At 38.9% G+C, this 16,609-nt stretch overlaps 1 protein-coding gene across 8 annotated transcripts in view; it reads left to right on the forward strand.

The window, feature by feature from the left end:
• BMPER (BMP binding endothelial regulator) overlaps window positions 1-16,609 on the forward strand; it is a 150,591-nt gene that overhangs the window by 72,845 nt on the left and 61,137 nt on the right. For 7 of the 8 annotated variants that reach the window (XM_085573317.1, XM_085573318.1, XM_021553292.3 and 4 more), the window contains 5 exons: window positions 2,959-3,058; window positions 6,319-6,428; window positions 7,048-7,188; window positions 9,445-9,549; window positions 14,565-14,610. In XM_085573317.1, the coding sequence (XP_085429443.1) occupies window positions 2,959-3,058; window positions 6,319-6,428; window positions 7,048-7,188; window positions 9,445-9,549; window positions 14,565-14,610 (502 nt within the window). The remainder of the gene's footprint in view (window positions 1-2,958; window positions 3,059-6,318; window positions 6,429-7,047; window positions 7,189-9,444; window positions 9,550-14,564; window positions 14,611-16,609) is intronic. The other variant, XM_085573320.1, reaches the window with a different exon arrangement.

Genomic DNA, 16,609 nt, shown 5'->3' on the forward strand with positions numbered 1-16,609 from the left:
CTTTATTGGTCTGTTCTGGCTTCCAATTCAGGTTTGGTTTTACTGGAAGAACTGGAGGGTATTGCTTCTGACCTGGAGCATTCTGGCTGCCTGGGAGATATCATTCAAAGAAATGTGAGCTAAAAGCTGTAGATTCAATTGAGAAGTGGAAGAAGAAAGGTGTTCTCTGTGCAATTCCCATCCCAGTTTAGGTCATCCAAAGTCAATCTTCTTCCTCTCCAGAGTTATTTTTTGCATTGATTTTGGGTTTTTTTTGTTGAACTTTTGTTGCACTCATTTTTTTCCTACACAGCTCTATTCCATGCAATTTAAAGCACTGGCTGCACCAGCTGCTTTGAAAACAGGTATTCTGAATGCTTTGTGGGTCTTGAATTATGATGACTGAGGCTTTTAAGAAAATATAAATATTGTGTGTGTTTTAACATTCAATGAGTGCCCAATGAATTATCTCTCTTAAGTTTGGTAGAGCGGGTAGAATTAGTCTTACTTTAAATAGTATGGGTTGGTTTGTTTCAGACTGTTTTTCAACTTTCACTAGCATGGGAGAGCCTATCTGGGACAGCAGCAAGTTAGAAAATAGTTTGGTGTTAAAAGGCAGCATTCTAGCTGAAAGCAGGAGTAGCAGTGAGTTGAAGAGACAGGTGGAACTAATCTTAGTTTTGTGCAGAAGGGCAAGTACAAAATGTAAGGCAAGAGCCATAAGCAAAAGGCTCAAGTGAGAAAATATTTTACATTATCCATGGCATTTTGTATTTGTAAAGATACATATGCAAGAGGCTACAAAGGCTCTCAGTAGTGTGCTAAGCCTGAACTTTGATTCAGTTCATCAGAGAAGCACAACTCCATGGCAGTTCTGCAGAGCCACAGCTTATGTGAGTATTAAATGCAGCAGCAAGATTGCGGGAAAGGACCTGTGCTCACCATGTGTTGGACTATTGCTTTATCTTCACAAAATCCTAGAGTAGCTTAGGTTGAAAGGGATGTTAAAGATTATCTAGGTACAATCCCCCTGCTGTGTGCAGGGACTGCTTTCACTAGACCAAGTTGCTCAGTGCCCCATCCAATCTGGCCTTGAACTCTCAGCAATGGAGTACCCACTACTTCTCTTGGCAACCTGTTCCAGTGTCTTGCCACCCACTCGGTAAAAAATTTCTTCCTAATACCCAATCTAAGCCTACTCTCAGTTTAAATCCATTTCTTCTTTTCCTGTTTGAAAATGCTCTTCTAAACAGTCTCTCTCCAACTATTTTGGAGGCTCCCTTCTGGTACTTGAAAGCTGCAATTAGATCACCTTTAATCCTTCGTTTTTTCAGGCTGAACAGTCCCAGTTACCTCAGCCTTTCTTCATTATCTTCCATGCATATATCCCTGATCCTGTCACCAGTCTGGCTGAGACATCCATGCTTTGCTTTCCCTTTTGCTGAATCGTCACCAAAATTTGAACTTTGGCTTCTTGTACCCTTTTTCCCTGGGGTGAATCACAGCACTACTTAAGAGAGTCCTTCTTTGTTGTTTTCTTACATTCTGCACCTGTCTCTTCTCACAGAGCTATTCCCTAAGCATGCTAAGGAACATCACTAAAGAATTGATTTAGTTTTGTCAAATTTCTGGTCTGACCCTTAATTTAGAGCAGTCATTTCAGTCTACAATAAGCTCTGTGTTTCTGCATGCTGCAGTGAAAGAATTACGAGCAGTCCTCAGCCATGTGCACTCAGGATGCTTTGGTAGCCCCATGGGACAGGTAGACTTCAGTGTCTGAAAACTTATTATAGAACGGGGCTACAGTCAGTATGTTATTTTCTCTGCAACAGTAGGTCTGCCTATATGTAAAAGCTTTTACATGATTCACGGAGGCCATTAGGAATGGAGTGGTATGCCATCATTTCAGGCACAGAGCTCTTCAAAATGAATGGCTTTTTCCATCTCTCCCCTGGGAGCTCCGACAGCCATTCAGCATGTAGGTTGGAGGATACTGTTCATAAGCCTTCAATCACAGTATCAAGAACACAAAGTTTATTGCTGGGATGACCATGCAGCTCTGAGTGATAAATAAGGCAAGACAACTAGATTAAAAAAACTGACTTTCCTTGCTGAGCAAAAGGTGGACTGATTTTTAAAGTTTGGCGACCTGGACCTTTCATAAACATATGGAGCACATGTTGGTAGAGGGTACCATGGTACTTAACACGGTATTCTGAAGGTGTGATGAAGTAGTCAGGCCACAGAGCAGAATAAGAAATAATATCTCTTTTAACTGACTCAATCTTCGATGTTTCCTGTGCTTTTGTCTCTGTTTCTTTTATTCATTGATACACCAGGATATACTCAGTCTAGGCTGCTTTATTTTTATTTTCTTTTTTTTTTTTTCCCTCATTCCTTCCCAAAATTTCATATAGCCACTTGGTTTTCAGTTCTGTGAACAAAGCAGACCTTCTGGGTTTGCATAGTTGGCCTTGGAGGCTAAAAAGAATATGCTTTCTTAAGTGCTTTTGGCTTCTGAGGTCACAGGCATAGTGGAAGAACACCTGCTCTCATCTTGCTTCAGCACTTAATACATGTTCCAGACAAGCCTAGAAGGGCACAACACAGGAGATGAAGAGTAATATTAAAAATTGGTCAATAACTTTTTGGAACATCCGGAAGTGTTCATGGATAATGATTTTATTTTCCCTGGTTTTATCATATCCACACCAAGAAATAAGATAGAAAGACACTGTTTCTTCAATGACTGCATTCATTTTTTGAGAGATTGAAAAAAATGTTGATATCCAAGGTCTCTGCAAGCAGTATACAAAGTCTTGAAGGACAGTTGTACATGTCCTGTATGACTGATGCAAGCTGAAATTTCTATTGGCAAATATGGCTTCAGTAAGGCTTTTCAAGACCTTGTTGCCTGTGTGTTTGTGTGTGTGTGTTTGTGCATTTACTTTTTTTCTAATGGAGCCTGTCTTCATACAGGGTGGCAGGACACAGTGTATCCAGGAAGTCTGCCCCATTCTCTCATGTCCCCAGCACCTCAGTCACATTCCTGCTGGACAGTGTTGCCCCAAATGCTTAGGTGAGTGATTTTTTTTCCCTAGGAATTTTGTAATTAATACAATATGTTTGTGCATAACATCTTTTAGACCAGTATTTCACAATACTGATAAATTCCAGGAGGTGAAAGAGACTCTATTGCTCAGAGTTTATAATCCACAAATTATGAACAGATACTCAGGGTCAGTGTTAGGGTTGTGGTGGGTGGTACTAAGCAAGCAGCTGCAGAAGAGCATTCAAACATAGACCAATTGCCTTGCTTAGAAGAGCAAATACAGGGATATTTTTTTGCCAACTTCATTATATATTTTACAAAGGAGGTTGAGTGGGGAGGAAATACCACTCCACTTCTTTGGAGTTTGCCACAAGAAAAAGGTATCACCATCTCATATTATTACTTGAGAGAGCATTTGCATTCTTAATTTTGAGGAAATGTGGGTCAGAGGAAACTTCTGAACTGACATTGCATTTTTAGAAACTGTTGTTAGAGAGGTCATGGATCCAGGAGTCCATCTCATTATTACCTTTTCAAGGTGGAATCACACTATCATCCAGGAATATTTTCAATTACATCTTTCCAGCACATTTTAAAGGTGTGAGTCACAGGCCTCTAAGAATGGCTGGTTCTTCCAGGTCATGCAAGCAAGGCAGTAACAAAATAAGGCACTGCCTTGTTTTGTTCTTACTTTGTCCACAGATTCCACAGGTTAACATTCCATCTATTTAATAAACAAGTAACGCTTATTTCCTACCAAGTAAATTGACTTTAGTTTTGTCTGTGGGGTTATAACTAGGTTTGGAAAAATTTCAGAGCTAATTATTCCCAGTTCTTCAACAGAAACTTTTTGTAATTTTGACTATATTTTTACCTGAAATCTCTTAACAGATCTAGGTTAGCGGTATAGAGATGTCTGGCCTTGGAGCCCACAAAGCTATATAGAGTTCTGGTTCTGATAATACTTAACATTTTTGACTGTCTGAAACAAATCTGAATTTATTTATTTGCTAATTGAGAAGTGCTATAGATAAATAAATGTCTGCCTGGAACATTCAACCACAGTACCAGAGAGTAATGCAGTTGAGAATGGAATGGAGAGAAGAACAGTCCAAATTCTGAGCTTCTGTTTTGGCTGAGGACATTTTCCTTTCCTTCTGAAAACTCCCCTTGTCCTCTCCTCCCCATGCTTTTCCTGACTGAACTTTCCCCTCCTTGAACTAGGCATTCAAAATGCAGCTTTAATTTTTGACTCATTCAAGGGGATCTTTCTACATTTTTTCCCCCTTAGAATGTAAACAAATTCAATAATAACAATGAATTTCATTTTATGTGTTTTTTTTAATGCTAAAGCATTTCATATACTTGGGAATAGATTATGTCTACTTACAGGGAAGTGTTAAAAGTTTTGGTGGGGAGGTAAAGCCAAAGGATGAGTAACACACTGCATGGCATCTGGGAAAGAGAAAAGTTTCCAGGGATGCTGAGGCTTGGTTTTTAAAGTGTCATGTGGAGGACCTCCCTGCAACTGAACTCCTGATATTCAGAATACATAGCTTAGAAGAATGCTGTGGACTCTACTGGGACTTGAATTAGTTTAACTAGTGGTTATGAGCCAGCAAAGACAACCATTAATATCTTCATCACCACATCTTTTAAAGTGGTGCCTCCTTTGACAGTGGTTTTTAACCAGCTATTTGAACTAGGTTGGCCACCCGGAATTGTGCTGAGTGGTTTGCAAGGCATAGCAGTAGAGAGTGGGAGAGGACTGGACTTCTGTTCACTTGCTGACACAAGCTCTGCAATTGAAGTCTTGGCACCACAGAGAGCAGCAGAAGTGTTGTTACAGGCAGGACTATAGCATGGCTTTGCCCCTAAGTAGTTCATGGATGTAGAACACTTTCTTTTAGAGCTACTGAACATCCTCAACAGATTCCTTATGTCAGTTCTGCAAGAGAAATTAAACCTTTTTAGAAAGACACACATCCAGTGAAAGGAAGGCTGGCCATGCAAGCCCAGATTAATTCCAAGTAGCTAATTTGCATGAGAGTGATGTTTAAATTGTGTCTAACTGAATAAAAGCAATTGCTTAATAACTTTTGTTTAACATTCACTTTATAAAACCTGAAGGCAAATACAATGGAGTTTGCTGTGTGCTTATCCTTTTGTTCACTTATATCTGAGAGGAAAATTGAACTTTTTTTAAAATGCTATATATTTATCAAGAATTATTGAAAAAGGAAGGAATTACAGTGTGCCAAGTCCTGATGGTTTGAAAGCTAAAATATTGGCCTAGTACTTAGTACTTCTAGTATGTGCTTAAAGTAGGTATTCCTTACCTTGGATTTGATGCCTATTAAATATTAGACCTCAGAAATAATAAGGTAGAAGAGTGACAATCACTCATGAAAGAACTTATTAGTTGGCTGCCTGCAAATGTAAACAGGGCAATTCAAAATTAGAAAGGCAAGTATACTGTTTTTTGAAGAGCTCATGTGCATGTACTATAATGCTCTCTTTTTAAAAATAACTTAAGCTGAGGAATAAGAGAAGATTACAGGAATGCACACTATTGTAACTTGGATCTGAAAGTGCTTGCAGGATTGCACGACTTCAGGAAGAATTTGATTTTGGTGCTGTGTTATGCCCCAAACCCTTGCCTCATTCCCATTGAACCTGAATGGTTTGCAGATTATGGAAACTAAATATCTTGTGTTGCCTTCATTCTGTTCATAAATAATGCAAATTCCTGTATTTCTTGCAGCTGCGTGTGAACACATGGTACAAAAAACTGTCTTAATGAGATGGGACTACACCTATGATTTTTTTTGATCAGTGCCACTGAGTTGATTTAGCTTGGCTGCTGTGAACCCTTGAGACAGATATGAAGTTAAGACTGCTCTATTTGATAAATTATTGCTTTAAGTTAAAGACTGTTTAAACTAGTTTAAGTGTACCTACCTTAAGAGTCTGCAGTGCTTACTTTTTATTCCTTTAGCTGCACTGTGCACTTTATGATGAGAAAGAGAAGAAATATTTTTCCTATATAAACATGCTATAAATCATTTATATTGCATCCCACAGTAGAATTTGTAGAGACGAATGTGTACTAAAAGAATACTGAACTGTTAAAAGTACATATTTTTTTCACACTGAAGTGGAAACACATAGCAAATGACACATTGCACATAAATTTGGTCTGGTGACAGTAAGCCCTACTATTTTTGTTGACAGTGTGGCATATTTTCAACCACATTTTGTTTCTGTTACTGTTTATTTATATTCAGGACAGAGGAAAGTGTTTGACCTCCCATTTGGAAGCTGCCTCTTTCATAGCAATGTGTATGATAATGGTTCCTCATTTATGTATGACAACTGCACAGTGTGTACATGCAAGGTAAGTCCATAGTGCTTCGATATTGTGTGCTGATGGTTGTCTGGCTTAGCAGTAATTTGTAGGGCTGTGGAATTGTAAGCCTGATACTGTTCTTTGGCATCTTGTGTGGTCTCAAAGAATCTGATCTGAAGAGTACTTGCAATTGTGCTAGGAAAGTTTGAAATGTTACTGGCTCCCTCAGATGAGACATGTCTCACCCTGTGTGATGCAAAATAAAGTTGCTCAGATTATGTGGTCCTCTTTAAGACTGCATTAGAAGGGAAGAGGAGTTTCTAAATGGTGAATGACCATGTTTCTGATGAAGGTCAGTGTTTTTTATTTAGTTCCCTAACATGACTGCAACAATGTACACTTTTTTACCAAATCAAAAAAAAGTGCCACCAAATCAGTGAGATTTTGCGGGCCAACAGAATTAGAAGCTGGGCTTTAGCTTCACAGACCATGAAAGATTCCCTTTTTTTATAAATAACATTTATTTTGTCTGAGCTGGCCTATTCAAAGCAGCTGGCCTGTAGCTTGGGTGGATGCAATGACTGAGCAAGCAGAAATATATAAGGATACACAGGAGCACAAACATCTTGGTGATGATTTTATGATTTCCTTTCACCCTTGTACCTAGGATTCAACAGTTATATGTAAGAAGAGGTGCTTACTTCCTGGTGAATGCACTAAAAACAAAGACCACTGCTGCAAGGAGTGTGTCTCATACATCTCTCCTGAGGAGGTGAAAGTGTGCAAGTTTGGCAATAAGATCTTCCAGGTAAGGTTTCAGGCATGGCTCAAGCGTAAGTGCCATTGTAACAGCCAAAATAGCATAAGTTTGCTGTAAATTAGTATTTGTTTTTAGCAAAATCCTCACCATCCTTGTAGATGACGGAACAACTCAGAGACAAAGCTTTGCAAAATTTGCCATCTGTTTATTTTTTTCTGAGTTTGTGTAAATTCTGCTGATAGTCAACAGTTAAATATTAGTTCTTCCTTTAATGTTACATGTGGTCTCCTCCTCTGTTTGTAGATGTTCAAGCAGCTGTTTCATGACAATTGATGCATTTTTAGTAAGAGATACTAATTCTCTGCTTTCCCAAACAGACACTGCTACTCATGGAGAAGATACTGTGGGTGATATGTAGGCTTTATTGGCTGAACCAAAAAGTGTTTTCCATAACTGAGCCAACAGGAGCTTTGTGAAGTTCGCTTTGGCTAAAAGTTACTTGATTTACTACATTTCACATCTCTGCTAAGGAACAGCACCCCTGACATCTTATACTGGGATAGCCATGTAATAACTGTTACCTACTGCACTCTCACCCAATGTATTCAAATCACAAGGGATTCCCTGCAGAACACTTCTGCTGTTCTTGAGACCCCGTTTGTTTTTCCAAGTGGTGCAGCTTTATTTCACACTGTGTCAGAAAAAGATTCTGTCACCTCATGGGCCATCTGTGAATTAAGAGACCCTTGAATCAGATCAAATGTTAAGTCCGGTGTGAATACTTGGTTTGCTCAGCCAGAATTGCTTCCCATTTATTCCATCTTTTGTGTACATAGCAGAAGTGTTTATTCTGGAAATTGCATGTGAACCTACTGTACTCTGAGACTATGCTCCATCTGATTGGCACTTTCACACTGGCGCCATTGTGCTTCACGAACAAATGCCTACTCTTAGGCACCCAACTAAAATATTCTGCTTCTTGTGAAGATTTTATTATATTACTAATATTATATGGAGTGTGAAAAAATAACGAGACAGTACATCCATTTCTAGTCTTGTGTGCAAAAAAGTAAATTCAGTGTTGCTCTGTTGAAGTCCATGGTCTAACACATGTAGAATGGGTACAGCAAATGTGTTTTTGCACTCCTGTGCAAAACCAGCTCTAAGACAAAAATTCAGGGCAGCTGCATGCAGTCATCTGTGATGTATTCTAGTACCTTGGCAGATTCCTGGTGAGTGGTCATTAGAGAATGAAGAACATCAGAAACACCAGGCAATAAAAACATACCCTAGAAACAAAAAATGGGGGAGAAACAGCCTTTGATGAAACAAGATGAGTGGAATAAGTTAGGCTCCTTGGCATTTCAGATATAGTCTGTTTCTGTTTCTGGTCAGAACATCATGTTGAGGTGGGTACATAATTATTCACAGCTGTCTTGTTGAACTGCCTGTTCCTGTCAGGTCTATCCTCACCCTTCCTTCCCAGCAGCCCTGCAAACAGAAAACATGCACAGTTTGGCTCTAAGCGGACTAGCATTAGACTGTAAGTGGGTGAGACAGAATGTTTTAGGAACCACACTTGGCAGATGCAACACCATGTAAAAAGGAGCCAGGGCAGTTCCACAAGCAATTCATCCCAAGTGGGGACAAGACCATGCGGCATATTATCCTCTGCACTTCATATTTTCAGAGCTATACATAAGCTGTCTTAACTGCTCTGCTTTTGAGAGATTCAGCACTGTATCTCTTCTAAATGTTTTCAGATGTTTAGCAGATCAAATATCTGTGAAAATGCTTTAGTAATCTAAATTAGAGTTTTTTAACCATTCCTGCCCTATGTTGAAATGATGCTACTACATGTGGGAATAAATTCACTATCTGCTGACATCTTAATCAAATATTTTCATGTGCAACAATTTAAAGACATCACTCAACCCAGTGAATTGTATTTATCTAATTATGTGAACTTAAATGAAAATTTGTGGTAGGGGTGATCCCAACTCAGACGTTTATTGGAGAGAAAGCAATGCAAATAATCAGGACGCTGGTGAAAAATGTAAATGTGATTTGGTTAGCTTTGGAAAAATTATTTTCTTACCAAAGAGGCCAAAGAGAAGAAAATCTGGCTGAATTTGATCTCTGTCTTGAATCCAACTGGCTAAGGACAGACACCTCAAAATAATTTAGACTAAACAATGACACAATGCCAACAGAGAAATTCATCCTTTCTTGTGCAATGATACATTGCTGAAATAGCTTCTTGTTGCCACCCCAGCTGATACTATATCATGTTCCTGCTTGCAGGATGGAGAGATGTGGTCCTCTGTGAACTGCACCATCTGTGCTTGTGTGAAAGGCAAGACAGAGTGTCGCAAGAAACAGTGCATTCCAGTCAGCAGCTGTCCTCATGTGAGTTTTCTAAAAGGACTGTGCTTTCTTCTTTTTTCTGCTCCAACATTATCTTTTCCAGTGTTTCTTGGAAGTGTGTGCATGACAGTGGGGTGTGCTGTTTGGAAAGGGCTCATCTGGAATGATATTTTAGGTTGGCATTCCCCAAATGAGCTACTGTTATCCTGAATATGGCCTTCCTGTCTCTGTCCTTGCTCTGAAGACCCTGTTCTTCTCCTCTTGTTCTCCTTTAACTTTCTCTGTCCTAAGTATCTGCATTGGAACAGTTATTTTTGACTTTTATTTAATAATTTTATAGAGTGGTGAGGTGACTGTGTTAATATTTCAGTAGTGTGTATATTGTTAAGGCAAGCCAGAGGATGTTGTTTTACTTGCATTTCTCAGTGCATATGAGGCTTAATACTTGGTTTCAAATGTAAATCAGACGAATCAAAGAAAATTAGTTCAACCAAACCATGATGCTTTCACTAAGGTTGTGCCTGGGTATTTTTTATTTGAAAGTCTGAAGTAAACCCAAAGAATGCTATAATTGTAACTTACTGGCATCAAAAATCAGCTTTACTTGAAACCCTGAGCTAAGATCATCCTTTGTTTCTTGGATTTCTGACACTGACAAATACTTTTGGTCTTATGGCTCAAGCTTTCACAAGATGGAGCTCTAAATAGCACTCATGTAGGGGCAGATCTTTGCGCAAAACTGCAGAAGAGAGAGCCAAGTTGTTAGCATTACACCTTCTCAGTGTTTCCTTCTTGATTCTGGAAGCCAGTGGGGAAAATGTGAATCACAGACACCTAAACATAAAATTTTTAATTCAAAAACTCTTAGTTTATAGAATTTTATATATGTAAACTTTTGACAGAAGTGCTGGTATAATAAAGAGCATGCACCTTGGCACTTCCCATTCTGGTGTAACAGTGGGCTTCAAGATCTCAGATGTCCTTTTCCTGCCACTCTGGCACTCACTGCAGAGGGAAGTTCTCCTCTTAATGGGTCTCACACAAGATGCTGCATACACATCAGGAAGTGTGAACAAACAGAGCTGTCCTTCTGGGAATGTTATATGGCTCATGGCAGTCAGGTTTACTACCTTCATGCCATTCACAGTATAAGCAGGAAGTGAGAGCTTGGGCTCTTCATGTCTCACACACACTACATCACATTTATATTTTCCTTGTGCTGGTGCATTTTAAATGTTTAAGGTGCTTCTGAGATCAAGTAAAAAATATGACTTAATAGCAATCTTCAATGAAGTACATCACTTCGGCTGTATCCATATATAAATTAGAGCATTGAGATGATCAGTTGAAGTGGCTTCTAAAGTGAAAATAGTGGTGTGTAAAAATTCACCACTGACAGTGCTGCACCGTATATGTGAGACTGACAGACTCATTCAGTGCTGCTATAGAACCTGCTCCAAGGCTAATGTGAAGTCCTAAACTGCCCTTGACCTCTGAAGTGAGTCCACAAACAAGGTCTGGTGACTTAGGGCTGGAAAGACCAGTTTTGTTACTCTGCAGCACCATTCCCCCCAGTATATAACCAATCAGCCAGGTCTCCACATTAAAATGCAAACTGCAAGCAAACCCACCCTCTTCCACTGGTACACATTGCATTTCTGCCCTACCAAGCTAATTTGCAAGAAGTATGAGAAAGAATTTAAACTCTAGAGTAAGATTTATTTTTCCTATTCCAAGGGGGTATCAAGTAGTTTTAAAGCAAATAATGTATGCTAATTTATTTAAATCTTTTACTTTTCATCTCTGCTCCACTATCTTTGATAATACTTTCTGTCATAAATCTATAAATATAACTTAAGCATACCACATTTTTATGTAAAGTTATATTAGTGGTTCTGATACTGACAGTCTGAATATCATGCATAGAGTTATGCTACTGTCTCTGCAAACTGTAGATGTGTCCATTCCTTTTCTCTCTTCACAATATTTCTGACAGTAAGCAGTCTCCACTGACTGTTGAAGACTGCTGTGGAATAAAATGTGGTTTAGTGTACCTTAGGTGTCAGGCAACATAAAGTTATCTCATTAAACATATATTATACAGACAACTGAGTGTGAAAGGATTGAAGATTCTCAAAGAGTTTAGAATATTATTGTTCGACTTAAACACTTTATGCAGTTTGAATACTCTTTGCATGATATTATGGGTATAATGGGTGGGTTTTTTGGTTATGGAATTTTATTTTATTTATCATAATAAATTTTGGCTAATTATTTCTTGAAAGCATGGGTTTCAAAGTGGTAATTCTGCAGAAATTTCCCATACTGCACAACCATTTGTATTATTCAAATAATACAAGGAAATGTCTTTCTTAGATTCCTTTCATCTGCTGTGAAGGCAATCTATTTCTCAAATTTAGTCCCTCCTGTCACATTTATAGTAAGATTGGTCCTCCTTGGCATTCTAGTGAGCCTTGTGGCTTGTGGTTTCTTTTTGGTACTTTTTGACCACTTACTCCACACAGATATTTCCTATCTCAAGTTACCAGGAGTGCCAGCCTGCAAGGTGCAGTGCATACTGGCCCCCATTCAGCAAAGCTATTAAGCATGTGGCCAGTTCTGCTGAGGTTAGTAGGCCCTCCGTGTGTGCTGAAACTTAAACACATGCTTAAATACTTTATAGAAAAGGAACAATCTGAACATTTGGCAAGACTAAGTTTCAGAAATCCTTTAGACTTTTTACTTCTATAGTAAGTAGAATTCACTATTTACTTGCCCTAGCCCTGCTCTGTCTGTTCCTTGCCTTGTGCCATCTCCTTTCTGATTACCCATCCTTATAATTTGTCACCTTGCCCCCTCTCCTTATGCCTTTGCATTACTCACTAACATCTTAGGTCTGTGGTAATGATTAGTGGCCATGAACATGTATGTTTTTGTACTGCTAGAGGAGAGCTTGGTGAATTTTACAGCATATAACATTTTCTGAGCTTCAAGACTGTGCAAAAGTTAATAGAATTAAGTTCATGGTAGGTGAAGACATTTGCAGGGTTCGAGTCTGTGGGTAAATTTTGAACCCATGAACTTCAAGTGAGCTGAAAATTTATTCAGAACACGCTCTTCCATCTCTAGAACAGACTGCATATAATGTTATACACATCTGTTATTATTGCAAACAAAAAGTTGCTGTTTTTACTCTAGTGCCAAATGAGGCACAAAAAAAAACAACAGCTGTTGCTATTGCACAACCAAACAACCCCCTTTCCCCCAGCAATTAGTCTTGCCTTAAAAAAAATAGAAAATAAAAACCTCAGACACAAAATTGAAAACCCCATAAAAAGGAAGAAAAATCCCTGAAAATAAATAGACTCAAATGTGGTCTGCTTATAAATATTCATAGGGAAAAATGGGATCACATCACTTAGCCCACTCCTAAGGGAACCCTCAATGCTAACGAACTCTTGCAGCACATGTTAGCAATAATGGGTTTCCTTATTCTACAAGACAAAAACAGGATCTCAGGCCAACATGGTGGCTCAAGTAACCAGCCTCAGCAGGCTGCCTTGGAGATTTCAATTTCACTTGAATTCTTTACACTTCCAGCTTGGCTGATGATTTCAACTCTTTTATTGAAACAGAGAGGTAAGGCTGTGTAGTGCAGTGTGTGGCATTCAGCTGCATGTCTCGGTTCCTACAAATATGTGTTGCTATTTCTATGTGGTTTTTCTGTGTGGTTTTAAGGGTTCCACCTTTAAGAGGTTCTGTTCTAGCAGCTGCTTAGTAGGTCTCCCTGTTGCATCCTGGTCCTCAGCTATTCTCTTTGCCCAGGGACCGGGGAGTCACACAAACATTTAAGTGCTGATCACTCTGCAAGTGCAGCTCTGATTCAGTCCTTACTTAAGTCCAGATATGTCTCAAGTCTGTTCAAATGAAGGTGCATATTCAAAGACAAACTTGCACTGAACTGGGCCCTGTGGATGATGTGCCCATGTGCATTCATGACCAAGGATTCATGTATGCCATGTGTGTACATCAAGCAAGAGCAGGATGGAACATGCTCCACTCCAGTTTTAAAAGATTCTTGGAGTTCATGCCTCCCCACGCACATTGTCAAAGCTTGGCAACACTGTAGGCAGAAAACAAGGAAGACAGCAACAGGGCTGCCTGTGCCCACTTCCTCACTCTTTGCATAGACCTGTCACCAATTTTTTGTCTGTTTTCACAATTTTTCTATCTTGTTTAATGGGCAGGACAGCATAGCTCCATTTGGTCCTTCTTGCTGTCCTCATTTTGCTCACTTACTTGGTGGGAATAGGAGCAGTGGTCTTCCTCTATATTCAGCTGCTGTTGGAGCAAAGGGTCAGTGCTGGGGAACAGCACAGCTCCATATACCTCTTCATTCTTTGTGTGGGAATATGGGTGAGCTCCAATATCACTGTATGTTCTGTTATAACCAACACCAATTTTGCTTGGAAAAACACATTGTTCAGTCTGAATTTTTTTCAGGCTTCTCTGCTCACTTGCTGATTGACTTTAGGTAATTTATGTAAAATCAGATAAAACATCTTTTAAACTTATGAAGACTGAAAAAGAGCATGCAGTGCATACACAGAGGCATGCCTCCTTTGCCTAGTCAGCCTTGTATAAGGCACAAACAGAAATATAGTTGACCAAGTCCCTCCCTCCCTCCCTCCCCTGCCAGCCATGAAGCAGGGAATACATAGGAAAGATATATATTTTGGGAAGGTGGGGGAAAGGTAGTGATCTTTCAACCCAGTGACTGCTTTAGCTATCTGTGCAAGTCCAAAATTCTCTCTCACTCTGTAAAGAGAAAAGTGGTAACAGAGAACCCTTTTATTATTTTATTTCTTATAAGACTGCCAGGAAGCTCGTTGAGTAGCTCTGTCTGTTTTTAGCACCTGATATGTGAAGTTGCAACCAGGGTACTGAGTTCAAACACAACTGGAATTATTTTCAAAGGCTTATCCAATCTTACAACATGACACAATCATTGCTCCAAGAACTCTCTCATTAAAACATCCTGTGTTTCTCCCAATTAGGGTAAAATCCTGAACAGAAAAGGATGCTGTCCGATTTGCACTGAAAGTAAGTCCTTTCTTCACATTCTTTAAATTCCTTTTTATTCTTTCTGAGAACATAAATATATAGAAGTATGCTTGCTTTTCTGCCTTCTTTTCAGAGGGAGCTAAAGGGCAAATGATTATTTTTAGGAATGGATTTTGCCTCTTATAAATCTGTAATTTTAAAATTAAATGTCTGGGTATTTTGTTTTAATTTTATTTTTCAAAATTATACTATTTTTGTCAAATCTGAGGTGCTGCATTTTGAAAGATATAGTTGGTCTGTAAAATTTGTAGGCAATAAAACAGGAAAATAAGTTTTAGGACTTGGGTACATTTTACACCTGTAAGTAACAGTCCAGCTATGTGCATATATAATCACACCTCTGCAGATGATTTGTGAGAGTTAAAAAAAGGTGTGCAGAAATCTGAGACACAGTCTGGGGCAGCAGTGGAAAGTAGAATACAAAACAATTCTTCTTTGTTTATGATGTTTCATTCAAGTCTTATATTCTTATCCCTTTACTCCTCTCTTCAGGAATGATCATTAAATTGCAATATCACCGTCCTAGTCAGCAAAGGACTTACACAAATACTTATCTTTAAGCTTGTTCTATTTAACTCAACAGGGGAAGATGAAGTTAACAAGATACCATTACGTATTTCCTTCAGTACATATTTAAGTGTTTTACCAAATAGGGACAGACTGCTAAAATGGAGTTTTATGACTTATAGGAAGGCTTTTGAAAGGAGAAAATATTCCTCTTCTTTTGTCTAAAATCAAATGGCTTTGCTGTTCAAGTCAGTTCTGGGTTCTCTTGCATTGCACAAATCCCGTATGCTAAATATCTGTTTTTTCACTCCGTGGCTCAATTATTTTGAAATGTGTATCTTGGGATAAAATACATCTAGCTTGCAAGTCTTCATTATACAAGGAACAGCACACTCAGAAACACTTTAAATAACACTGAGCAGAGGAAGAAATGAAACAGGATTCAAATGACTAGCAGTTGATTTCATGTTAGCTCAGTTTCAAAGGAGAAGAAATTTGCATAGACCTTTGCTCAGATATGACACACCATTAGTGCAATGAATTTATCAATCTCTATCTTGCTTTTTTTTTTTCTATTTCAGTCTAATTTAACCTTTTTCATGTGTTCTTCCTGTGTTCTTCTGTAACATAAGAGGGGAGGAAAAGAGTGTGGCCAGCCATTCCATCGAAGTACAGGAGACCCTCTACTATAAGAGGTTCAAATAATACAGTACAGTGACTCCTTCAGAAATGCTGTCAGAGAGTGATGACTTGTGATAATTGTTTCGTGTGAGAATTAGGCAAAAAATTGCAGTTCTTCAAAGTTAAAATAACTTACCTAGGAGCCGGGTTACCTAAAATCTCCAAATTTCTTGATGATATAAGAAGGGAATTCTCATGATTGCAAACATATGAAATTAAGGCCAGATCATTATTGCTTATCCTCCTGGCATGCAGATCTGTAAACAGCCTCGCTCCATCTTCCCACTGACCTCTTTCTATGTACTGGCAGCCTGCTATTAGGTCTCCCCAAAGGATAAACAACCTTGTTCCCTTATGGTAAGGGATCAAGGATGTTAAGGGTCCTATCTGCATTGCACTGTCTATGTTTGAGCCTAGGAGGCTCATTGTCCTGTCTCACTGTCCCATGCTCCACCATTGCACATGAAACAGAGGGGTCTTTTCTTTACAGTTATCTCACTACGGATCCTTTCAGTACCTGGAAAAGAGCCGATTCCAAACTTTCATGATTAGCAGGGCATTCTTGGTTTTTACAGAGAATGTGAGCAAGGAGCTTAAATACCCAGTGTCATACAGCAGTGGTGGCTACCACTAGCTGTTTTAACATTGGTATTTTAACATTTGCCATTTGCAAAGAATTAATTCCACCTTTGCAGCAGAAGTGCTGTACATCTCATCATTACTGTCATCTGACAGTAATTGAAACTTTGCTACTTCAGCCAGTTTCTGATAAGATGTACACACAGCCCCT

This window comes from Lonchura striata, chromosome 2 (assembly GCF_050655825.1).
Source record: "Lonchura striata isolate lonStrDom1 chromosome 2, ASM5065582v1, whole genome shotgun sequence".
In the NCBI taxonomy this organism is placed as follows: Eukaryota; Metazoa; Chordata; class Aves; order Passeriformes; family Estrildidae; genus Lonchura; species Lonchura striata.